The 26852-nt window shown below is 37.0% G+C and overlaps 1 protein-coding gene and 1 long non-coding RNA gene across 2 annotated transcripts in view; one reads left to right on the forward strand and one right to left on the reverse strand.

Annotated features, from left to right (window-relative positions):
• Positions 1-16186, reverse strand: part of MIOS (meiosis regulator for oocyte development) — a 28988-nt gene extending 12802 nt beyond the window's left edge. Inside the window, exons 1-6 of the mRNA XM_006170633.2 lie at positions 14848-16186; positions 14267-14365; positions 9521-9775; positions 5968-6137; positions 3525-3590; positions 1972-2130 (exon numbers count right to left, since the gene is read on the reverse strand). Of these exons, the coding sequence (XP_006170695.1) occupies positions 1972-2130; positions 3525-3590; positions 5968-6137; positions 9521-9775; positions 14267-14365; positions 14848-16141 (2043 nt within the window). The 5' untranslated portion in view covers positions 16142-16186. The remainder of the gene's footprint in view (positions 1-1971; positions 2131-3524; positions 3591-5967; positions 6138-9520; positions 9776-14266; positions 14366-14847) is intronic.
• Positions 16187-26241: 10055 nt separating this feature from the next.
• The window catches only part of LOC102481294 (uncharacterized), a 13416-nt gene continuing 12805 nt past the window's right edge, over positions 26242-26852 (forward strand). The window contains exon 1 of the long non-coding RNA XR_001369863.2: positions 26242-26545. This is a non-coding gene — a long non-coding RNA (uncharacterized LOC102481294). The remainder of the gene's footprint in view (positions 26546-26852) is intronic.

Genomic DNA, 26852 nt, shown 5'->3' on the forward strand with positions numbered 1-26852 from the left:
ATTCCATTTACTGAAAAAGTAGAAATCTACTAAGTTAAAATTATGACCACTTACTAAAGTAGCATATAATCCCTAGCTCAAAAAGAAAATTAAGAGGGACCAGCAGTTAGCATAATGGCTATGTCACTGGACTCCAACATAGTTGACTGGGGTTCGAGACCTGGACCAGGTGGCTTAAACTCATGCTGGGCGCATGTGTGCCCAAGATCCCGAGAGGAGAATGGAGGAGAAGGGATTGTGGCATGGCCATCTCCCCTGGGGGGGTGATTTCTCGCTTTCTGTCTCTCTGTCTCTCTCCGTCTGTCTGGCGAGTGCACGCACCCTATAGCAAAAACGTCTCCAAAAAAAAAAAAAAAAGAAAATTAACAGAAAAATAAGATATCATAATAACCTAATTCTTTACCCTTCTATTGTGGTAAGGATAAACTAAGAAAGAATTTGGTCAGTTTATATTTAGGAAGTCTTTTCTTTCTTTCTTTTTTTTTTTTTTTTGGAGACGTTTTTGCTATAGGGTGCGTGCACTCGCCAGACAGACGGAGAGAGACAGAGAGACAGAAAGCGAGAAATCACCCCCCAGGGGGGATAGCCATGCCACAATCCTTTCTCCTCCATTCTCTTGGGATCTTGGGGATGCAGGCATACACATCCGGCATGAGTTTAAGACACCAGGTCCGTGATTCGAACCACGGTCAACTACGTGGGAGTCCCGCAACATAGCCATTACACTAACTACTGGTCCCTATATTTAGTTAGTCTTCTAAAGCTCCCAAAATAAAGCCCCAACATAATCTGCAAAAAAAGTTAAGAAATTTAATCTGATCAAATTAGTAGGGTTTAGAGAATACCTCAGGCTTTCCATGGATTCAAAGTAACAAAATGTTAAGACCAAAAGTGATCAGCTAATAACTAAACTTCTAAAAGTTATAGCCAATAGTCTTCAGAAAAATATAAGAGGCCAGACCTCTAAAATGTACTATACACAATGCCCAATATTCAATGAAAAAATAAATCACTAGACATACCAAAAAAGATAAATGTGGTTCGCACTCATGATATACGTAAAGACAAATTACTGTTCAATGCGAAAATAACATTGTAAGTTGGAGTTTATAATAGATGTGGAAGTGAAATATACGAGAATAGGACAAAGGAGTGGGTATGGACAAGGAATTACACTGCAGTAACATTTGTGAATCATGAAGTATAAAACAAAACATGGAAAGTGTCAGGTATGAGGTAAGAAACCAAAGGGTTAGTTAGGAAGCATTATATGTCATTTGTGAAGTGTAAAGTATGAGAAAGTAAACGGTTAACTCTGATTAGTTAAAGATACTGTTAGACCTACAGCAATCAAGTTAAAAAAGAAAAAAAAGATAATGATAAGAGAGATAGCAAAATGGTAGACTTCATCTTGACCCTAAAATTGTTACTGGGACACCAGAAAAGTCACAAAACATTTCTGCATAGAAAAATAAGTCATGACTTTTCTGACAACCTAATAGATGGAAAATCTAAATTAAATGGGAGCAATTCTCAGACTGGATTTCTAAAAAAGATCTAATTATATAACATATGCATTTTAAATATATTTTATAAATCTTTTCTTATTGTTTTCTCCCGCCGGAAACATAGAGAAAGAGCAAGAGAGAGAGTAAAGGGGAAGTGTGAGGGGGGAGGTGGGGAGAGGGAGAGAGAGAGAGAGAAAGAGAGAGAATATCCTCCAATTAATTCATTTGATGCTATCAAGACTGGCACTTTCCAAAACGAGGAAAAACTGGATAAATGGATAAAGAGGAGACTTGGGGACAGTAAGAAAAGATATAGGTTCTTAGTTTGATGAACTGATGATGTTAAACTAAATGCATTCTAAAAGTCCTAAGTAATCGAAAGTGCATCTTCACTTACAGTTGAGGGAAGGAAATACTAAATGTGGTTGATCTTTTACTTTTTAAGCTGACAAATCATACTGACCTGTAACATACAGTAACTTGCTGTTTGAACATCTCCAGTTCTATCAACATAACTTTCCATTAAGTCCACTCCATCTTTAGTAAGGCCTGTAAGCAAAATTCCTTCCAAATTTCCAGCCTCTTTCATTTCATTAGTCAACTTTTCGATGTATCTATTTAACTGGAAAATTCAAAGTGATTTTTCTAAAGCAATCTGTTACACTATATATTTTGAACTTCAAAACTTCTACATTTGGAAAAAAATTTTTATCCCGAATGGCAAATATTTATAACAAAACCCTTTGCTAAAATCTACATATGTACAAGGGTACTTCAAAAAGATAGTGGAAAAATTTATTTCAAGTACAAGTTTATTTTGCTACAAAAAATTTTTGAACCCCACACAACAGTTTTCTGATACACATTTTCCATAGCTTACTGTGGATTCTGGTACTCTCCAAGAAGTCTGCATCTATTACAAATTTTAAGGCAGTATCTATAGTCATTTAAAATATTTTAAAAAGCAAGGCATTTATTATGCTTTGTTGATTATTCTATAAAAGCACTGCAGGTGGTTTAGTATTCTGAAGAAAACTGTCCTCATTATTCTGCAAAGTTCTTGTCTGTCATAGAAGCATGTAACAGAAATCATAGAATCTGAGTTAGAAGGGAACTATTAATGAAATCATAGAATCTGAGTTAGAAGGGAACTCAAGAATCATCCCCTTCGGACCAGCAGGTGGTATAATGGTTACATTGCTGGACTCCCACAGTCAACCACGTTTCGAGTCCCAGATCTGGGGGCTTAAAACTCATGCCGGGTGCATGTGCATGAGTGCTCAAAATCCCAAGAGGAGAATAGAGGAGACCTGTGTGTGGCCATCCCTGCTGGGAGGTGATTTCTTGCTTTCTGTCTCTGTTGAGCTCATGAGCTCTATGGCAAAAATCTCTCTCAAAAACACAACAAAACAAAAGAACTATCTCCTTTACTTCTTCTCTGACTTCCCATCCCAAACTCAAGCCATGATTCCTCAATATCCGTGAATACTTTATTATTATTATACTACTTGGCACAATTGTATTACCAATTGTTCATGCACACTTCTTAGTGTACTTAGCACACTTGTATTGCTTTGTTTATGTGCATCTCTCTCACTATATATAGAGTATAGGCATTCAGTAATGTTACTGTATTGAAAATGAAGAAATCCTTCTTTAGTATCACAAAATGAAGAAATCCTTCTTTAGTATCACTAAGACGTGAGTTAAACATCTTTATCTACCAACTAATCTTATTCCAGGAAGGAGAAATTAACTAAATATTAATTCAGCACTCTATACAATTACATTTAATTATGATAAATATGTTTATATTATTTTTATCTAAATTATCACTTTATATCATTTATATATAAATCTCATATTTTTGAGAGAACTTCATATAGTTTGTTGAAAAAAGGAATAAATTTTATTTTAGTATGATATGTTTTAAAATCCTTACAGTTTTTCAATAATAAACATTTTCCTAAACTTTTTGAAGACTTCATACTAATATGAAATTAAATCAGTTCTTACCTGAGCATCACTGAGGAATTTACAAGCAAATGCCACTCTATCACGTACTGCAACTTTGTTTTCATACTGGAAAGAAGAAAATAAGTTTTAGAGACTAAATAGACCTAGTACTTAAATTTATTTTTTTTTAATTATTTAAATTAACTTTATTTATTTATTTATTTTTAAATTTGACCAGTGAGACAGACAGAGCAAGAGAGAGAGAGAGAGAGAGAGAGAGAAAGCAAGCTACCAGGTCTAAGACTCTAACTGCAGTTGGCCATGTGGGAGTCCAACGCTCTTAATCACCACTCTACCTGCTGGCCCCATATTAAGTATTTTCAAATATATTAGTCAGTTATTGCATATACCTTAGAAGAGCCATCAATCATTTTCTGTTGTTAAGTTTCTCTCTTCTGTGAACAAGAGAGACAGGGAGACAGACAGACAAACTCAATGGGATTCTCATGCCATGATCCTCTCCTAGAATTAGCCAACCATAGATCCTGGGACTCTTGCTCAGGGAGGTCTCTGAACCCAAATCTGGAACTTCCCCATATGTGTGCATCTCACAGAATAGTGTTACTGCTACACCATCAGGCCATCTGCCCTTCTTGAAGTAATTTTCAGGAAACTCAGTATTAACATTGTTAGTGTTACCCTTTTAAAGTAAGTATTTACTTCTTTTTTTTTTTTTTGGAGAGTTTTTTTTGCTTTAGGGCACGTGCGCTCATCAGACAGAGAGAGACAGAGAGACAAAGTGAGAAATTACCCCCCAGAGGAGATGGTCACGCCGCAATCCCTTCTCCTCCATTCTCCTCTTGGGATCTTGGGCACGCACGCACACGCATCCGGCCTGAGTTTTAAGCCACCGGGTCCGGGACGCGAACCGCGGTCGACTACGTGGGAGTCCGGCGACATAGCCATTACGCTAACTGCTAGTTCCCAAATATTTACTTCTTAAACACTAAAAAAATTCAGTTAAAAAAACTGTCCATGCCCAGCTTCAGTAGCACAGGCTGTGACAAACTGAACCGCAATTCAATTCACACAGTTAACCACAGACAGGTTCAAAGCTGGAGTCAATATGAAATAGAATGAATGCACTTGCATGAACCAAATCCTGAGGGCTGAGGGAAGGAAACTGCAGTGTGATGAGACCCTGACAAGGGTATGTGTGCACTCCCCGTGATCATGAAAGAAATACGTTTTTTTCAAAAAGCCAAAAAAAAAAAAAAAGTCTTCTATTGTATAATCCATTAAAAAATTCATAATCTAAAAAAAAGTCTTCTATAACGCCAACATAAAATATTAGCAGTACTGTATAGTATGTGAAATTAAAGATACCATTTAATCTTTCCATCACAGAAATTAATTTTGGGGACCAGCCAGTAGGCATGGTGGTTAAGGCAGTTGGATCCCACATGGCCAACTCTGCAATTAAGGTCTCAGACCTGGCAGCCTGAGAAACATAGTGCCTGTGTGCCCAAAATCCTTAAAGGAGAAAGAGGTGGAAGAGAAGGGATTGTGGAGTGACCATTCCTCATGAAGAGTGTTTTCTCACATGTTTCAATGTAGAAAGCTCTTCTATTGCTAAAAAGAAGCCCAATAATACAAAGAATATTCTGGTACTAATGTGAAGCTTAAAAGCACATAACTAAAACTAGTAAGTAAATCTCACTTCACCGTATCTTCACTTGGTGATAAAGAAAAAAACCTACTTGGTGATTTGGTCATAGGTAGTTAAAGTAGGAGAGAAAAAAAAGACCCAATAATGAGAAAAAATGAAATAGTCTTCTGCAAGTAGTGCCATCATATAATTAATGTCCCAAACAGAACAATGAGAATGAGAAATGCTAACTCAGATAAGACATATGGCCACTGTAACTATAACTACCAATTCATCATAAGTTAGTTTAGCCAAGAAAAAGAGGGAATAGCAGATGGTGTAATGGTTATGACACTGGACTCCCACATGGTTGACTGCAGTTCAAGTCCCATACCCAGAGACTTGAAACTCACAGTGGGCACATAAGTGCATGTGTGCCCAAAATCCTGAGAGGAGAAGGAACTGCAGCATGGCCACTCTTGTAGGGGATGATTTCTTGCTTTTTGACTGTCTCTCTGGCAAGTGCACATGCCCAATAACAAAAATCTCTCTTAAAAAAAAAAAAAAAAAAGGAAAGAAATACACACCCATATTTAAATACAAAAGGGTCTTCAAATAGTTTGTGGAAAATGCATGTTATGAAGAAACTGTGCATAGAATTAAAAATATTTTTGTGCCAAAATAAACTTTCAATTCTATTTTTCCAGAAATGTTTTGAAGTACCTTCAAAGTGAATGTGTTTTTTTGATTATATAGTTGTATAATGGTGTATCCAACAGACATCTGTAAATTTTAGCAAAGTTAAATATACAATCTTAATTCAAAGAAGACCTTGTGAAACAGGAATTATCTTACCAAAACTCCATCGTAAGAGCCTGTTTCACTTGTCAGAAATGCAAACATGACACACAGATATGGGTTGTTCAGTTGTAATCGTAGAGTGCTGCACATTTCTCTCCAAAGGGAGTTCTTCTCATCTGTATAACCTGATAAAGCCATTGCTACCACATTGAGATTCAGATCTCCTGCATATTAAAAACAGCCAGGTAATTAAAGTGATCAAAAGTTAATATCCTCTTCTTCCACATCTCTTAAATCATAAACACAGAGAAATCAGAGAGTAATTTTTACTCTGATAATTAGCCCACCAGAATAAGTGTTCTGATTCAGACTGAGAAATTTGGCAAGGACCACAAGCAAAAGATCTCGATTACTATAAAACTTAAACCCACATTTTCAAACCCTATGCAAGATAATTTTCAAGTTCTCATTCTAAGTTCCCATATACTATGTTATTATTTATATAAGAAAAAAGTGAAGCTATCCTACCAAACACACTGTCAATTTCATCAAGTTCATTTATGCTGAGATATTTCAAAGCCCAATAAATATTACTGCAGGACTACAACTTTCAAAATCATTTTCCTATTCCTAAATGTGTATTGCACATACTTTTGTATGTAAGTGTCAACAATAAAGTACATAAAGCCAATATCTCAACATTCTTGTGTAGTATACTTTAAAATTTTCTAGGAAAAAATGACCTATCATTAGCATAGATTTGCATTTAAACACATTTGCAACAAATCTGTTATCAATAGCTTTTTTTTAAGGTTTTTGCCATAGGGCGCATGTGCTCCTAGAGAAAGACAGTGAGAGAGAGAAAGTGAGAAGACATCCCCCAGAGGGGATGGTCACACCACAATCCCTTCTCCATTTTCCTTCTAGGATTTTTGGGCATGCACACACATGTGCCCAGCATGAGTTTCAAGTTGCCAGGCCCAAAATTCAAACTACTGTTGGCCATATGGAAGTCCAATGCCTTAAACACTATGCTGGCCCCATCAATAGTTTTTTGTTTTTTAATAGGGAATTTTTTTTCCTTTTTAAAAAATTATTATTCATACATTAAATCGCTTTGTTTTTATTCTGTTTCTTCATTGTAATAATTTTCTTTCTCTTCCCAATAAAACATTTACCACTAGGCATTTTTCCCAACTTACTTTGTACTTATTTCCTCTGTCTACCATATTAAATTAAAATCTCAACAGTTTTTTGTTTTTTAATAGGGAATTTTTTTTCCTTTTTAAAAAATTATTATTCATACATTAAATCGCTTTGTTTTTATTCTGTTTCTTCATTGTAATAATTTTCTTTCTCTTCCCAATAAAACATTTACCACTAGGCATTTTTCCCAACTTACTTTGTACTTATTTCCTCTGTCTACCATATTAAATTAAAATCTTTGAAAATGAAACAAAACTAAAAAAATTAAGTATTATTGAATTCCATGTAGAACAATTTATTCCTAAATGGAAAAGAATGCATGTCTCAGGGAAGTTTTTTTCTTCAATACTTAACCAGGTTCTTAAAATAATTGGAAAGATACTTTTCCCCTATTGTTAGTAAGGATTTTTTTTCTTTTTATAGAGTTTTTTTTGCTATAGGATGTGTGCACTCACCAGAGAAACAGAGACAGAGAGACAGCAAAAAATCGCAACCCAGGGGGGATAGCCATGCCACACCCCTTCTCCTCCATTCTCTTCTCAGTATCTTAGGCACTCAAGCACACACACGTGCCCGGCCTGAGTTTTGAGCTGCTGGGTCTGGCACTTGTACCATATTTGACTACATGGGAGTCCAGCAATGTAACCATTAGGCCATTTGCTGGGCTCTGTAAGGATTTTAAATGTATCACCGAATTTTGCAGGTACACATGTCTAAAAAGTATGCTTTCAGGTCATAGAAAAATTACAAGAGAATTCCAGAATTTAAATATTAATTTTTTTTCAATCACTATATATCTTGTATTGCACTTTCAAATGGAGATGACTTTCACTAGAGGAAAGATAAAGGAAAAACCAGTTTGAGCAAAACATTTAACTTTTTGAACTTTCTGACTATGGGTAAATATATTTTCCTATTAGTTAATTTCATGTTTTTCTTGGTGATATGACAGAACTATAATGGCTTCAAAATGAACCAGCAAAAGAGAATTCAGTATCCTAAATACTCTGAAATAATTTGCTAGGTGTATTAAAAATGCTATAAATATATCTCATGAATTTTCAAGAGCAGTATTTCTCATAAGAAAAAAAATTTAAGTTAGTATCTCAGGGGATACGCTGGAACAATGCTACAATAAAAACTCTATACTATTTTTTAAAAAAATATGAAATGAAAACTTTTCATTATCAGTCTTGAGTAGAAATCTTTTTGCAAATATAAATATGCTTTTCATAAGAATCTATTAGTCTAAATAAAAGCATCATTCAGAGTGACTTTTAAGAAACAACCAAGGGGCCAACAAGTGGCGTGGTGGTGAAGGTGCTAGATTCACATGGCTGATCATTGTTCGTGTCCCATAGCTAGAGGTCTGTTTTCTCATTTTCTCTCTCTCTCTCTCTCCCTCACTGGTGAACATACATGTCCCATGGCAAATAAAATAAAATGAAATATATAAAAAAAGAAACTGTAACCATCCAAAAGACAAAGTATAAAATACACTGAAATGTGTATCATAAAAATGCTTGCAAACTAAAGCAGTACTAATCTTTAAAGATTTTAAAGATACACTCTTTAGATTTTTTACTATAGGATGTGTATGTTCCCTGGAGAGACATAGCAAGAGACAGAGAGAGGGGGAAGGTGAAAAATACCCCCCCCTTCTCCCCAGTGGAGAGGCCACACTGACTGCAATCCCTTCTTCAATTTCTTCTTAGGGTTTTGGCATGTACATGGCATGTTTTTGAAGTAGCCAGGTCTAGAACTCTAACCATGGAGTTGACCATGTGGGAGCCAATGCCTTAACCATGACACCACCTGTTGACCCCAGGACATATATTTTTAAATGTATGTGAACTATCTTTAAGAGAGAAAATGTTGAAAATAGACACATTTGAGCATTTCTTTATATTAATAAAAAAATTAAGAAGTCTTTGTTTTTACAGACTTAAAATCAAGACATAAATGAAAAGGATGGGCTGTTATATACTGTTTTTTTCTTTTTTGGGAGGATTTTGCTAGTGTGTGTGCACTCACCAGACAGACAGAGACAGAGCACAGGAAATCACCCCTCCCCCCCAGGGGGGATGGTCACACTGCAATCCCTTCTCCTCCATTCTCCTCTCGGTTATTCTGGGCATGCACGCACACACACCTGGCATGAGTTTCAAGCCACTAGATCCAGGACCAGAACAACGGTTCACTATGTGGGAGTTCAGCGCCTTAACCACTAAACCACCTTTTGGTCCCAATATACTGTAATAGCACTGTAATCAGTATCATATTACATACAATTCAACAAAAATGTACATAAAATATTAATTAGGTATTTGAAAATCATCAGCATTCTTTCTTTAAAGAATTATTCTATGAACTACCCAGCCCTTAGAATAAAGCCTAATACCTTTTTCTGAAGATGCTCCTTCATTCAGGATTTGGATGGCCCGTCGAATATCCAAGTTGAACAATGCCACAGCAGCAGCTCTCTCCCATTCCCCTTCTTGTACAAGTGAGTTCAAAAATGGCCCCACATCTACATCTGTTCCTTTCTTTATCCACCCACAAAGCTGTAAGGCTAAAATTCTCTCTTCATTTAAATTTTGAATATCAGTTTGCTTATCCAACCCACTCCAATTATGTCTGGTGCTTTCGGCCATTCCTAAAAACAGAAAACATTTTTATTTGTTGTCATTTTGAAAATAAGTCAATTTTACAGAGAGATATTTCAAGAATGTATTTAAGATACTCATCTTCTCAGCCACAATTTAATGACAGTTTAATTATGAGCTATGACACACACACACGTGTAAATGTATTTTACATGTTTCTAAGTACAATAGCTTCTTGAGTTACCAAAGAAGAGTTACGCTCAGATGGTTTAAGCTGAGTCACTGCTAACTCACTACCTATTTTTCTTCCTTTAGCACTTAACATAAGCTTCCATAGTTTAGTTTTACTAGAGAGCAAGCATGCACTAATAAGATATATATAGAGAGAAAGCCTCCAGAAGGGCCCAGTCATACAAAGAGTCCCTTTTTTCTCCGTATCTTCCTCCTGTCAGGATCCTGAGTGAGCATACATGTGCGCTGTGTGTGTGTGTGTGTTTTCCAAGCTACTAGGGCCCAGATTTAAACCTTGCTCACCATGTGAGATCCAGCTCCCTCTTCAAGCACTTAAACACTGCTGGCACCCTTATTTTATTTATTAATTTATTTTTCAGTTGTATCTCTTCTACCATGAGAACATAAGCTGTAAGAAGGAAGAAACCTTATCTTTCTTATTATTTGAAAGGTCTCCGCTGCCTGAGATGCAGTAGAAACGTGCTGCTGTTCTCGTTTCACCTTCTCTCTCTCTCTACTTTCAAAGTAAGTACTAAAGTTAAAATACAATGAAAATGATCCAACGTGCTTTTTCCCCATCAAGTCAGGAAACTTCATTCTCTCTCTCTCTCTCTCTCTCTCTCTCTCTCTCTCTCTGTTTTAGGGCACATGCGCTCACTGGCAAGACAGAGAGACAGAAAGCAAGAAATCACTCCCTCCCCAGGGGGATGTCTACACTGCAATCCCTTCTCTTCCATTCTCTTCTTGGGATTCTGGGCATGCACCCGATGTGTTTCAAGCTTCCAGGTCCGGGACTCAAACCATGGTGGCCTTACGAGAGTTCAGGAAAAATACTGTAGCAAGACCAGGTCCTCTGAAGGGTGCGTACTTATGTGCATGCTCTTTTTTTTTCTCTCTCTCTTACGTACGCACACATACCACCTCTGGCATTAAAAACATTTTTAAAAATTCATTTAGTATTGGGACCAGCAGATTCATAATAGTTACATCACTGAACTCCCACATAGTTGACCACAGTTCAAGTCCCAGACCCGGTGGCCTAAAACTCACACAGAATGCATAGGGCTGTTTGCCCAGATCCCGAGAGAATGCAGAAGGGATTGCAGTGTGGTCATCCCCACTGGGGAATGATCTCTCACTTTCTGTCTCTCTGTCTGTGTCTCTCCAGTGAACACATGTGTCCTATAGCAAAAAGCTCTCTCGGAAAAAAAAAAAAATCATTTAGTATAAATATTTAGAAAGAGTGAACATAAAGGTCTAAACTCTTCATCATATCTAATTCATACTAATAAATAACTTGCCTGATCAACTGTTAGGTTATGGCAAGTATAAAATACCCACATTAATACATTTATTTTTGGTAGAGGTTTTGCCTTAGGGCATGTGTGCTCACCAGAAAAAGACAGAGACAGCGAGAAGGAAAGTGAGAAATCATCCCCCAGGGGGGAAGGCCATGCTGGAATCCCTTCTCCATTCTCTGCGTGGGATCTTGAGCACACACACATAGCACACATATGTGCCCAGCCTGAGTTTCAAGCCACTGGGTCTGGGACTCAAACCGGTCAGCCATGGTGAGTCCAGTGACGTAATCATTATTCTACCTGCTAGCTCCATTAACACACATTTTAAACTATATCCAATAGCTTTATAAAAAAGTTTCAAAGTAAATTATGTTAAATTTGTGAAACTCAACAATAACTACATAGTTATACTCCAAATTATTTATTTTCAACCTGACTGTTGGAAACTTGCCAATTCAGGCCAAGTTGTTAAGAGTTTTGAAGAGGAGTTTTCTTACCATAAGAGGATCCTACACATTGAAAAGAGGAAGCATGCCATTCTATTTGCAACTGTGAGGGAAGTCAGTCTAAAGTCAGTATCACTTTTAGCTATTAAAGTGAATTTTTAAGAACTAGAATGAGAAAACTTTGAATAATTAAAACATTTAAAAGTAAAACAAAGCATTTGTTCTGAAAAATACATTTAAATTGTTTAGGTATAATTAATTCAGTCATTAAATTTCAAGAACAAGGAGCTGTAGTGTATGTATGGAGGGGGGTCTTCAAAAAGGTCATAGAAAACGCATGTTATGAAAACCTGTGCATCGATTTTGGAAATTTTCTGAAAAATAAAATCATATTTTATAATTCCATTTTACTACAAACTTTTTAAGTCTCCTATTAGAAGGTGTTTATTTTCACACCTCTCAAATTCTGGATTCAAAGCTTATACTATTTAATTAATGGTAAAAATAACAATTTAAGACATGTGAGCAAGAAACCATTTTTTTTCCAAATTATTTCTTTCAGTTTAATAACAATCAGTTTCTTAAGAGTATTTTAAAAATTGTGTAAGGAACAGAACAGAGGTTGAACTATCCTGCAAGTCAAATGCATGAATATCACATATTTTGTCTGCTTAAATATAATTTTTTAAGTTCATTTATTTATTGAGAGAAAGAGAAAGAAAGAGCAAGAGAGAACACACTCTCAATAGTGTCTTTACACCACAATCCTCAGGTAGACCCAGAACTCAAGCCTAGCTTTCTCACGTGGTCTCCAGCATTGCATAGCAGTGTACCTACTACATGAGCCACATCGACTGGACCTTGCAGATCATTTCACTGCTTGATGACTATGCTGCAGGTTATTAGGGTTGTTGAGTAAGCAGTATAATGTTATCATGATTCATTTATATACAGTATATCTACCCTTTTAAACTCATTCTTTTTTCTAGTTAAAGGTTTGCTTTTTTCATTTTTTTGTGGAGGGCTGATTGGAGAAAATACTACAATGAAATACTTGGTCATTGGAAAATTAATGACTTATTTTTCTATGCAAAAATGTGTCATGACTTTCCTGATAACCCAATAGATCAGATAAGTACTCTACTGCATCTTTTAACAATGTAGACTAAACAGTTTAAAGTTCTTTAAGGAAACCCACTATAATAACATTTAATTAAAATGCTTAACCTACTCGAAAAAATAGTATATCTGTATTTTGTATTACTTGTATACTATCAATACAAGTACTCTAAAAAAACAAACGGAATTTATTTCTTTTTCTACTACTCTTTGATTCTAGCAGCTTGTTTCTATTTTTTTGGAGAGTTTTTTGCTATAGGGCATGTGCGCTCGCTGGAAAGAGAGAGACAGACAGAGAGATAGAAAGTGAGAAATCACCCCCCAGGGGGGATGGCCACGCCGCAATCCCTTCTCCTCCATTCTCCTCTCGGGATCTTGGGCATGCACGCACACACGCCCGACTGAGTTTTAAGCCACCGGGTCTGGGACACGAACCACAGTCAACTATGTGGGAATCCAGCGACATAGCCATTAACGCTAACTGCTGGTCCCAGGGGCCCAAATTTTATGACAGAAAACTCCAGAAAAAATCCTAGGTTGGGGAAATTATTAATACAACCCATAATTTAATTCCAGTAAAAAGTCTAAGAGTAGCTGTTTAAAGCAGTCATTAAAAAAATAAGCTGATTTTCTTTTTTGTCACTTTTACTTTATTCTTAAATGCTTATCAACTCCAATGTTACACTAATTCATACACTAATTCATCAAAAACTATTTTAGATATTGCTCTTTCTGGTTAGGCCATACTTCCTGTCACAGTAATTGTCTTTAAACAGCTATTGAAAGTATTTGGGCAGCAAAATAAAAAGCATTCTCCTTCAGTTAGAAATATTTAATTAATTAGTTAAATTAATTAATTCATAGGTTTTTGCCATAGGGCATGTGTGCTCACAAGGAAGAGACAGTGAAAGGAAAATTAGAAATCACCCCCCTCGAGGGGGATGGCCACACAATCTCTTCCCCTATACTCTCCTCTTAGGATTTTGGGCCCACGCACACTACCCAGCACGATTTTAAAGCTGCTAGGTCCAGGACTGGAACTACAGTCAGCCACATGGGAGTCCAATGCCTTAACCACCATGTCACCTGCTGACCTCTTAATTTTTAGAAAACAAGATGCTATAATAAAACCCAAAGTAACAACCAGAATCTTATAAACTATCTTGAGTAAAACCTCTTAAAGAGGGTCTTCAACAAAATAATACTGAATAAATGAATAAAGAAAGCCAATGTCATTTCAAAGAATCAAGATCCTTCCAAAAAAGATTTTGGGTATAAACATGAGTATATATTTAACTCAACAATTCACTAAAATATCTAAAGAAAAAGCCAAAAAAAGGATATTTGTGTATATAATTCTCAGATAACCAGATAATGTCTACCAAATGAGGGAGGACAAAATTAAAGTACAAGTGATGAAGAAAATAAAATGGAATTTTCTTACCCAAAGATGATTTTACAATTGATTTAATCCCTGCATAAACCAATGATCCTTTGTTGCCGGGAGATTTCTGATCCATATCTTCTGTATACTGCTTCATAAGTATTTAAATGCATAGGAAATACTAGTAATGATACACAATAAAGTATGTTAAAGCTAAATTTATTTTGATTGGGAGCCAATAAAAGCTATCCTTACAATAAGGTAGTTTTACTTTATTATAGAGATACTTTTCTTTTTCCTAAACAATCTACAAAAAGGTATATCAAGTCCAAGAGTTTCAAAGTTTTACTTCATAATTTCATATTATGTAACATGTATCTGCATATAAAACAACATCCTGCATGTTTACAGACTGACTTTTTAATAAACTTCAAGAACATTTCTATCTTGGGGCCGGCAGGTGGCCCAGTTGCTGGGGGCACTGGACTCCCATGTGTCTGACCTTGTTTCGAGTCCCAGACCTGGTAGCTTGCCTTCTCATTTTCTCTCTCTCTCTCTCATGTCAAATTAAAATAAATAAATTTTAAAAAAAGAACATTTCTATCTGATTCACCTCACAAAACTCACAATGCAAAGGATATAATGCAGGGTATACCAGAGTGATTTGAGCTGTGGATCTTCATTTCCAGCTAAAATGTGGTTTCTCCACACCTGCTCTGTATCCAGTCCATACCTTGATAAGGCTCGAAGGCGCATCTTTGTTGCTATGTCTTTTTCTAAAGAATTATCATTTTCTTCTTCTGCACATTCATACAAATGACGACCACAAGCCCACATTAAAGAAGTAATTGGGCTCCACGCAAGAGAGATCCTTTCAAAAACAGTGAAGTCAGACATTGTGCGGTTTGGAGTTACAACTATCATTCTATTTTGACTTGTTGGATGCCATGCAAAGGAAGCAATGTAATTGTCACAAGGTTGGACACTTCTTTCAATTATTGTGGGTTCAGTTTCATCTCCAATGGGAGTGGGTGTATGCTGCATATCATACAATCTAATAATATTACTATCCCTTGTTAAAGTAGCAAGCAGACCAGTCCTCGTTGGACACCATGCTACTTTTGTTAAGGGCTTTGGTTGCTCAGTCAATGTTAAAACTGGCTTCTCAAATTTTCTAAGATCCCATATTGCAACCTGACCTTCATAGAAGGAAGCTACACGATCATGGAAGTATGGGTCTACTGTCACCCCTTGAACAGCTTTTGTATTTACAAACATCTTCTGGCTTGTATTCCGAAGATCAAATATGGCGAGGTTACGATGCATACCAGCGAGGAGAAGTTTCTGGTCTCGTGGAAGCCAACAAAGTGAAAGACAAGCATCATTCTGTCCTAACTCATAAAGTGGTTTTGTTACTAATAATGTTGTTTCAGTTTCACCTGCTGGAAGTCTCACTTTTTCTATGGGAACTATATCAGGGGTATATTTGCTGCAGATATCCCAAATTAGCACTGAAAAGTCAGCTCTGTGTTTATCTAAACCAGCAGCAAGCCAATTACTATCCAATGGATTCCATGCAAGCGTATTGCACTGTCGTGCATGCTTTGGAACAAATTCTTTTCCTATCAAATCTTTGAACTTTGAATTATGATCTTGACCAAGACTTGTAAGTACAACTCGACCATTTGCTTGTCCAACTGCTAGAAGGCATTCAGGGTCATAATTGAGATACCAGGCAACGCATTTCATATAGGGTGTATCTGAATTTATTGATAGTAATGTAGCAGCGGAGTCTTCTGATAAACGTAAAGATCCAGCTTTGAGTTCTGAATTCACAGTAGATTCCACATGATAAAGGCTCAGTTCTGAGTCACAGACAACAAATCTATCTACCTGGTGTGGTGCCCACAAAATATCAGGTTTCGTACCACTCATGTTTATTGATGTGATCAAAGAGTCCAGTCAGGTCCATTCATGGAAAATCTGTATAAAGAAAAGAACTTTTAAAATATCAACAGAATATAATTATTAAGCTAAATAAATTAAGGAAATTCAAGAAATTCTTTATACAAGACTCTTACAATATACTTATATATCATCTTTCTATCTGCTATAAATCCCAAACAGTATTTATTGATTTAAAAAAATAAGATAGAGAGAAAGAAGAACCACTTCCTCCAATAAAATGAGCTGGTAGGAATCTGAGAATTCTATACTGTATTTATTTCCCATGATCAATGATCTTAATTGTACCTTCAATTTAACCTAAGGGTTATTAAAAACTTTAGTGTGGTGAGCAAATTAGAAACTGTCACCCCTTTGAGCCAGGGAAAACTTAAAAGCATTATAAATCATGTTCCTGAGCACTAGTTTAGAGCAGTGCTATAACAGAACTTTCTGTAATAATGTCAATGATCTATATCTGCTCTTCAGTATGGAAGCCATTAGCTACGTGTCTGTTGAGCAACAGAAATGTAACTAGTTCAAATTAAAAAAATTCTTTTTTTGGAGAGGTTTTTGCTATAGAGCACATGAGCTCGCCGGAAAGACAGAGACAGAAAACGAGAAAACACCCACCGGGGGGATGGCCATGCTGCAGTCCTTTCTCCTCCATTCTCTTTTCAGGATCTTGGGCACACACACCCGCATGCCCAGCGTGAGTTTAAGCCACTGGGTCTGGGACTTGAACCGTGGTAGACTATATGGGAGTCCAGCGACATAGCTATTACCCAACTGCTGGTCCCTTAAATAATTTTTTTTTTAAGTTTTTATTTCTTCACTAAGAGAAAAAGAGACACAGCACCCCCACTAAGGTTCTCACGTCAAGATATATGCCTAGCCTCAGCTGGCCCAGATCACAAGCACATAAATGCTTCTACCCTGTGCAGGGAAGCCCAAGAACACAAAACTGGGACCTGTCCTTAAGAATCTGGCCCCTTAATCTTAACTAATTTTAATATAAATAGCCACACATAGCCAACATAGTAGACAATGGAGATTTAAAGTACAAGGTCTAAGAAAGATTTCCTCTTCAATTCTCAAGAAGCAGCAGTAGCCTAATATGGTAAAATAAACACAAATGAAAGGTACTGTGCAAATCTGACTTTTATTACTAGCTCTGTCATATATTAGTCACATAGCTTGAAAAGGCTCTCATGTGAGGATTCCCTTTTGTGGAGGGCATTGAATATGGAAGCCATCTTGAGAGCTCCACCATCTTGGGGGCTGTCCGCCATCTTAGAAACCTTTAGGTTTCACTTCCTCATTGAACAAACCATATGACCAACCGTTCTCCCCGCAGAGGATGGGTTTCTAAGCAACGGGAGAGATCCTGCCCAAATCAATAATTGGCTCATGCTGTGTTACCTCATTTACATTTTGGGCAACCAATTGGTGCCCACTAGCCTGTATATAAGCTCGCACTTCTTCCTTAATAAACGAGACTTGATCAGCACCTCGTCTTGTCTCCACTCTGTGTGAGTTTTGTGTGTCTATATGTGGGTCCCTTTTTTCACCATCCTCACCCAGGTACCCGTTCGACTGTCCTGCGGGCCGGGACACTCTTTGATTTCTCATCTATGCATTTTAAGATGTGGTTTAGATTCGTATTTCCCAAATGTTGTTCTTGTATCACTTGTGCCTATATTTAATATTTTTTCTTAAAATTGACTAATTTTTAAAATCTGAAAAATAAACTTTAATTTCATCATTAGGCCTATGAATCACAGATACGATATGCTAACCATATTTTTACTAACATAAACTAAAGTAAGTATCTGGATTGAGTACTTCTTATATGAAATGCTTGGGAGTAGAAATGATTCAATTTATTTTGACTTTTAAATATCTGCAGATGGATGATATCTTGGGGATGGAACTCAAGTCTTTACACAGATTTCATTCATATTTCATATACAACTTATAAACATAGGCTAAAAGTAATCTTACATAATACCTTAAACATTTTTGTACATGAAACAAAGTTTGTATATACTGAAAGCAAAGGAGTCACTATCTCAGGTACCCATGTGAACAATGTATGGTTCTTTGGAATTACCATCATCCTTGACTCTCAATTTGCATACTAAGAATAAGCAATCTTTTTTTTTTTTTTACACTTATTCACATGTAAGTACATCAACAGTTAAAAATATGAAATATCGGGCCAGCGAGGAGAAGTTTCTGGTCTCGTGGAAGCCAACAAAGTGAAAGACAAGCATCATTCTGTCCTAACTCATAAAGTGGTTTTGTTACTAATAATGTTGTTTCAGTTTCACCTGCTGGAAGTCTCACTTTTTCTATGGGAACTATATCAGGGGTATATTTGCTGCAGATATCCCAAATTAGCACTGAAAAGTCAGCTCTGTGTTTATCTAAACCAGCAGCAAGCCAATTACTATCCAATGGATTCCATGCAAGCGTATTGCACTGTCGTGCATGCTTTGGAACAAATTCTTTTCCTATCAAATCTTTGAACTTTGAATTATGATCTTGACCAAGACTTGTAAGTACAACTCGACCATTTGCTTGTCCAACTGCTAGAAGGCATTCAGGGTCATAATTGAGATACCAGGCAACGCATTTCATATAGGGTGTATCTGAATTTATTGATAGTAATGTAGCAGCGGAGTCTTCTGATAAACGTAAAGATCCAGCTTTGAGTTCTGAATTCACAGTAGATTCCACATGATAAAGGCTCAGTTCTGAGTCACAGACAACAAATCTATCTACCTGGTGTGGTGCCCACAAAATATCAGGTTTCGTACCACTCATGTTTATTGATGTGATCAAAGAGTCCAGTCAGGTCCATTCATGGAAAATCTGTATAAAGAAAAGAACTTTTAAAATATCAACAGAATATAATTATTAAGCTAAATAAACTAAGGAAATTCAAGAAATTCTTTATACAAGACTCTTACAATATACTTATATATCATCTTTCTATCTGCTATAAATCCCAAACAGTATTTATTGATTTAAAAAAATAAGATAGAGAGAAAGAAGAACCACTTCCTCCAATAAAATGAGCTGGTAGGAATCTGAGAATTCTATACTGTATTTATTTCCCATGATCAATGATCTTAATTGTACCTTCAATTTAACCTAAGGGTTATTAAAAACTTTAGTGTGGTGAGCAAATTAGAAACTGTCACCCCTTTGAGCCAGGGAAAACTTAAAAGCATTATAAATCATGTTCCTGAGCACTAGTTTAGAGCAGTGCTATAACAGAACTTTCTGTAATAATGTCAATGATCTATATCTGCTCTTCAGTATGGAAGCCATTAGCTACGTGTCTGTTGAGCAACAGAAATGTAACTAGTTCAAATTAAAAAAATTTTTTTTTTGGAGAGGTTTTTGCTATAGAGCACATGAGCTCGCCGGAAAGACAGAGAGACAGAAAACGAGAAAACACCCACCGGGGGGATGGCCATGCTGCAGTCCTTTCTCCTCCATTCTCTTTTCAGGATCTTGGGCACACACACCCGCATGCCCAGCGTGAGTTTAAGCCACTGGGTCTGGGACTTGAACCGTGGTAGACTATATGGGAGTCCAGCGACATAGCTATTACCCAACTGCTGGTCCCTTAAATAATTTTTTTTTTAAGTTTTTATTTCTTCACTAAGAGAAAAAGAGACACAGCACCCCCACTAAGGTTCTCACGTCAAGATATATGCCTAGCCTCAGCTGGCCCAGATCACAAGCACATAAATGCTTCTACCCTGTGCAGGGAAGCCCAAGAACACAAAACTGGGACCTGTCCTTAAGAATCTGGCCCCTTAATCTTAACTAATTTTAATATAAATAGCCACACATAGCCAACATAGTAGACAATGGAGATTTAAAGTACAAGGTCTAAGAAAGATTTCCTCTTCAATTCTCAAGAAGCAGCAGTAGCCTAATATGGTAAAATAAACACAAATGAAAGGTACTGTGCAAATCTGACTTTTATTACTAGCTCTGTCATATATTAGTCACATAGCTTGAAAAGGCTCTCATGTGAGGATTCCCTTTTGTGGAGGGCATTGAATATGGAAGCCATCTTGAGAGCTCCACCATCTTGGGGGCTGTACGCCATCTTAGAAACCTTTAGGTTTCACTTCCTCATTCAGCAAACCATTTCTCAGAAATCATGTGACCAACCATTCTCCCATGGGACAGCTGGGTTCCTAGGCAATGGGAGAGATCCACCCATACCAATAATTGGTTCATGCTGGTCTATCTCATTTGCATTTAGGGCAACCAATCGGTGCCCACGCTCGCACTTCTTCCTTAATAAACGAGACTTGATCAGCACCTCGTCTTGTCTCCACTCTGTGTGAGTTTTGTGTGTCTATATGTGGGTCCCTTTTTTCACCATCCTCACCCAGGTACCCGTTCGACTGTCCTGCGGGCCGGGACACTCTTTGATTTCTCATCTATGCATTTTAAGATGTGGTTTAGATTCGTATTTCCCAAATGTTGTTCTTGTATCACTTGTGCCTATATTTAATATTTTTTCTTAAAATTGACTAATTTTTAAAATCTGAAAAATAAACTTTAATTTCATCATTAGGCCTATGAATCACAGATACGATATGCTAACCATATTTTTACTAACATAAACTAAAGTAAGTATCTGGATTGAGTACTTCTTATATGAAATGCTTGGGAGTAGAAATGATTCAATTTATTTTGACTTTTAAATATCTGCAGATGGATGATATCTTGGGGATGGAACTCAAGTCTTTACACAGATTTCATTCATATTTCATATACAACTTATAAACATAGGCTAAAAGTAATCTTACATAATACCTTAAACATTTTTGTACATGAAACAAAGTTTGTATATACTGAAAGCAAAGGAGTCACTATCTCAGGTACCCATGTGAACAATGTATGGTTCTTTGGAATTACCATCATCCTTGACTCTCAATTTGCATACTAAGAATAAGCAATCTTTTTTTTTTTTTACACTTATTCACATGTAAGTACATCAACAGTTAAAAATATGAAATATCGGGGCCAGCAAGTGGTCTGACGATTGGTGATGCTGGATTCCCACGTGGTTCAAGTCCTGGACCTGGAGGCTTGATTTCTCACTTTCCCTTTCTCTCTCTCTAGTCAAATTGAAAAGATAATAACAACAACAATAAGTGGAAATTAATAATTAAAAATTAAATTAAATTAAAAAAATTAAATTAGAAATTCTTTAAAAATATATGAAATATCATTATCATTATGTGTTTAGGCTAACTAAGCAGCACAGTAGCATAACCAGAATACTTACAAACAACAGCAACAAATAATGGCAGACTTTTAGTCTCCTGTTACAAAGATGTGTTTTGACTAAAAGTTTATTGTATATTGCATTTCACTTTTTTTTTTTCCCCAGGTAAGAAGAAATATCAGAGAGGACTATGAAAGTCCTTTTTCCCTTGGGGATACTAAATAAGATGTGAGTTGTTTTGACTGGATCCTTTACACAAGGTCAGGTGTGTAATTTTCCACTTGTGACATCATGTCAGTGCTCCAAAAGTTTCAGATTTTGGACTTTGATTTTTTTAAAGAATTATTTACTTAATTTTATTTATTCATTCATTTATCTTAATTTGACCAGAGAAAGACAGACACACAGAGAGAAGGAAAGTGTGAAAGCAAGCCACCAGGTCCAGGACTTGAACTGTGGTCAGCCATGTGGGAATGTCCAGCACTTTAACCATCACACCACCTGCTAGCCCCAGATTTTGGATTTTTGAATTAGGTATGTTCAACCTGTTTAACTATTACAAATGTTTGATTATGTTTCATCTAAAAGCATACCATTTATAACCAATGGTACACACACACTGCATTTTGGAAAAATGAGTTAATTGCTCATTAAAGGCTCTTGCAGTTTCTAATTTTTAACATTTTGAGTAAGTGTTAAAATGGCTTTTTAAAAAATTATTATTTATTTAATTTTATTTATTCATTCATTTATTTTAATTTGACCAGAGAGAGACAACAGAGAGAGAGAGAGGGAAAGGAAGAAAGGAAGCCGCCAGGTCTGGGACTCGAACCTTGGTCGGCCATGTGGGAATATCTAGCACCTTAACCACCATGCCACCTGCTGGTCCCCTAAAATGGCATTTTTGAAAAGTTAAATATTTAAAATATTTTAGCAGTTTAAACACAAACTAAAAACAGCTAAGTTTAAAAATTGTGTTTTAGTAATAAAGGCTGTCTACAAAATTTAAATATCTTTATCTGAGGCTGGCATGAGGTCTTAGCCTGGATTCAAAAAGAATAAATAACTTGCATTCTTCAGTGCAACTGGTATCCATACGGCCAGGTTGTTAGTTCTTAAGAGGATGAAGCTATGGTTCACTTATGTCTGTATCACCAGTATCACATATAGAGCCTGGTACAGCCTTCTAATAAAGATACACCACATAATTCAACTCGACCGTAATTGCTTTACTTTCTGATCTTGCAAAAGTTTCACTCACATATTACTGGTCTAGAATTTTATAGAGTCATAATTTAGATAATTAGGAAAGGCATTTAAAATTCTTATACTGGCTTTATTTTCTTCCTTAACAATTCTGAAACCTAAAATAAATGATTTCAATTATATTCTTACCAGCACTCTTAATTTCTTCATTTCCCCCCGACTTTGGTTGTCTTTCTCCAATTCTAGACCAACCCAATTATTCACTATCTTCTGTCCTCCACTCAAGCTGCCAAATGTTATTAGACTGAGGGCAGTCTCAGGCTCTGTAGTTGACTCCATACGAAATTAAGGTGTACAATATGTCTGGTTGCTGGATCAGTTGGTTCAAACTCTGCTTAAAACCTGCAAATGGTTTCCAACTGCTCTTCCTATAGAATTCCAAATCTTCGAAATAACTTCCAAAACCCTAAATGCCTTTCTTTGGCCTCTACCTACTGTTCTCATTTCAAAGTACACTATTTTCCTTATTAACTGTGTTTGAGCTACACTGTTCTTTTGGTTCCTAAATATACCCTCAAGGCCATATCTTTGCAAATGATGGTAGTCTTTGGCATACCACTATTCCATTCCTTGGTCAAGTTAATACTGCTCCTTGACATCAACCACTCTCTATTCTCTCTCTAGTCTAAGTCTGGTTACTTAGACAAATAACTCAGTGAATAGTATTCTTTCTTTTTAATTTCCTTTCTCTGTCTCTTCGACATTTAACCCCATAAAAGTGGGTAAAATATCTTGTTTTCTATCATACTTCTAGTACCCAGCACAATGCTAGACACTTGGTAGTTAATAAATATTTGTTAAATGAATGCCTGAGTGGCCCCTTTGACACTTCTCACAATGCTATCCCCCAAACTGACGAATCGTCTCATTTTTCCACCTTCTATTCTTTCTAATAGAGGTTGGCTCCAACCAAGAACAAATCTGCTCACTGTTGTAACTAGTTCCACTGATGGGCAAAAGCATCAAAGTGGTCATCCTAAGAAAGTATTACTCTAATGCACCGTACTTCATTTTTTCTGTAACTATTGAATGGGCACTTTCTAAGTGCTGGGAACCTAGCAGTAAACAGGGTTGGATAAGGCCTATGGTCTCAAAAAGCCTACATTCTAGTGATGAAGTTAAGTTCAATATTAAAGAGAACTTAAAATTTAACAAAACAATGAAGAGGAAGAGAGTCATCTTATGTTAATAGGAAGCAGCAGAGAAGGAACAGGAACTACCATTTAAAGGTTCATAGTCATAGACAAAACCTCTTACCCGGTAATATTCCAAGATCTTGCTTGTCCTCCTATCTCATTGAAAAATAAATCCTAAGTAAGCATGGTTTTATCTAGGTTTCCATTCCACAACCCTACTCATTACACAAATGGTCTACTGTAAGAAAACTTGATGTCAAATGGAAAAACCTACCTTACAAAACACAATTGGAAACTTTTATTAAAATTTTAAAAATTCTATGATGTACATGACTCTCAATGAAGAGTCATCAACATTTCTTCTATGCTGTGTTTAAAATATTCATATTACATCCACAAAATATGACTTAAGTAACTCATAAAGAACCACAGGACTTGAGAGTTAAATCTTGTAAATTATTTTCATTTTATGTAGAAGATAAAGACCAGATACTTTGGTCCTTGCATAAGGTCTTACTTCCATCCTAGACTAATGCATGGAGAAGGAACAGCTATACATTTTGCAGAGTCCAGTGCAAAATGGAAATACAGGGCCTCCTTATTAAAAAACTGTTAAAAATTTCTACATGGTGACAGCAGAGAATTAAACCAAGTACCAGTCAATCTAAACACTGGGTTCTGTGCTACTGCACAGGTTGGACATTATGAATCTAGCTTTGTATAGAGAGATGCATATGCATCCATCCTTCTAAAAAAATCTATTTTTTCACAAACCAAAATAAAATATAGATGGGTCCTCATTCACTAACACCTGTCACCAGGAACCTGTTGTAGAGGAAAGAAAACAACCTGGACTCAGAAATATTCCAGTCATTCACTAGTTTAGATGCTGACAAGTCTCTTAATATTCAAAAACAGAACATATCCTATTTCCATCTCACAAACTTATGACAATCAAATGAATCAAGCTCTTCACATCACATAGATGTTTGTATCATTACCATATACAGCCCGGGAAGTCAATGTAAAACCATTGGTAGAGATAGGGCTGCTCAGGAGAAACTGGGTCCCATACAACAACCAAGGTCTGAAATTCCCAACAGTTCTACCTGATACAGTGCAGCTACAAATGAGTGCCCGGGGTCCTACTAAGTGGAGGACTGCAGTAAGGAACTCATAGTATGACCATGCCCCCATGGAGGGCATTTCTTGGCTCTCTCTTGTATACATTCACAAGCCCATTTATGATTATAAATAAAAGGAAAACAAATTTTGGAAACACTGAAAATCTAGGTTTTGTAAAGGGAGTGGCGTTTGCAATAATTTCAGGTGATATTGTGATCCTCACCTTCAAGTTTAACCAATGTTTACTTCCCATCAACGGTTTGTTAGCAAAAGAAAAGTTATGTTGATTCTGTGATCTTCACTAGAATATCAATAACAGTATTGTCCAACAGATACAGTATCAATCATGTGATTTTAAATTTTCTAGTAGTCACATTTAAAAAGTAAAAACAAATGGAATTAAATTTTAAAAATTTTATTTAATCCAATATATCAAATAGTATTTTGATACTACTTTCAACATGTAATCAATGTAAAAGTGAAAAAACTATTAGTGAGAACTTTCACATCCTTTTTTCCTTTTGGTCTAATAACCTTGCCTGCTGGTGAGGAAGTCTAATCTTAAAGACAATTTTAAAACTGAAGAATGAAAAGGGAGGCACTTCATATTAATAGAAAGCAGCAAAAAGAAAGACACTGCCAGTTAAGGGTTCATAGTCACTATCACAAAGGAAGCCTCTTAATTAGAGAGATTCTGAGATCTGGCCCATCCTATCTCACTGAAAGATAAATCTTTTTTTTTTTTTTTTTTGCTATAGGGCGCGTGCATTCGCCAGAAAGACAGAGATAGAAAGGGAGAAATCACCCCTCAGGGAGGATGGCCACACCGCAATCCCTTCTCCTCCATTCTCCTCTCGGTATCTTGGATAGGCATGCACACGTGCCCCGGCATGAGTTTAAGCCACTAGGTTCGGCCTGCAACTGCAGTGGACTACAGGGAGTCCAGCGACATAGCCATTACACTAACTGCTGGTCCTGATAAATCTTAAATAAGCATTTAAATAGGTCCTCTTAAGAAACATTTCATGTTTTGAAAATCTTAGGTGTATTTTACATTTAAAGCACATCTCAACTCTATGTGAGTACTGGACGCTGAAGTCTGACACAGGACAATAATAACACCAGCATACAGAGTATCCAATCACATGCTTTTTTCTGTTGTTGTCTTTTACTTTTCTTACTACATCTTATTACAAAGATAGCATTTTCAAGTATTTCCCACCTTCACCATCTTCAGGGAGATGCACTGCACAAATGTAAAATGTCCTTCAAATCTAGTTTTTCAAAAGGCCTGCAAAAACAATTATTCGCTAAGTAATTTAGCAAAATCCACGAGCTTATGTGTGATGTTTTCTTCAGTATCTTAAGGAATTTTCATTACTCGTATTTCAACAGAACAGAGCTCACCGGGAGGTGATAGGCCCTTTAAGAAGCGTTTAATAGGGTACAACTGGAACAGGGCATGTTGCTATTCCGGGTAAACCAGGAATGTGAGGGTGACTCCCACGCTCCAGACACCTGGCTAAGCTCTCGTCCAACGTTGGGACGCCAGGCTCCGCACAGTGCGCCGTGGCAGAGGCTGCAACGCGGCCCCGGCGCCAGGTAGGAGGTCACTGAGCGCCCTCCCGCTGCCCGCAGCCCCCGGGTTCCCGCCAAGGCCCGGTCCGCCGCCAGCAGCGGTCCCCACCTGGCAACACCGAACGCACCTCGCGTCAAGGTTCCGAGGTTTTCGGGCCCGCCCCCGCCACGGCCTTTCAACGCGGCTATCCTGGGCCCCTAGCTGGGACCCGCCTGGGCCGCACTCACTGACCTGAGGTGGCACCGCGGCCGCTTCACAGCCGCTTCCGGCTCGGAGACACGCCCCCCCCCCGCGGCAGCCCGACGCAGGCAACATGGCGGCGCCGCGCAA

Source organism: Tupaia chinensis, unplaced genomic scaffold, assembly GCF_000334495.1.
Source record: "Tupaia chinensis unplaced genomic scaffold, TupChi_1.0 Scaffold148792_1, whole genome shotgun sequence".
In the NCBI taxonomy this organism is placed as follows: domain Eukaryota; kingdom Metazoa; phylum Chordata; class Mammalia; order Scandentia; family Tupaiidae; genus Tupaia; species Tupaia belangeri.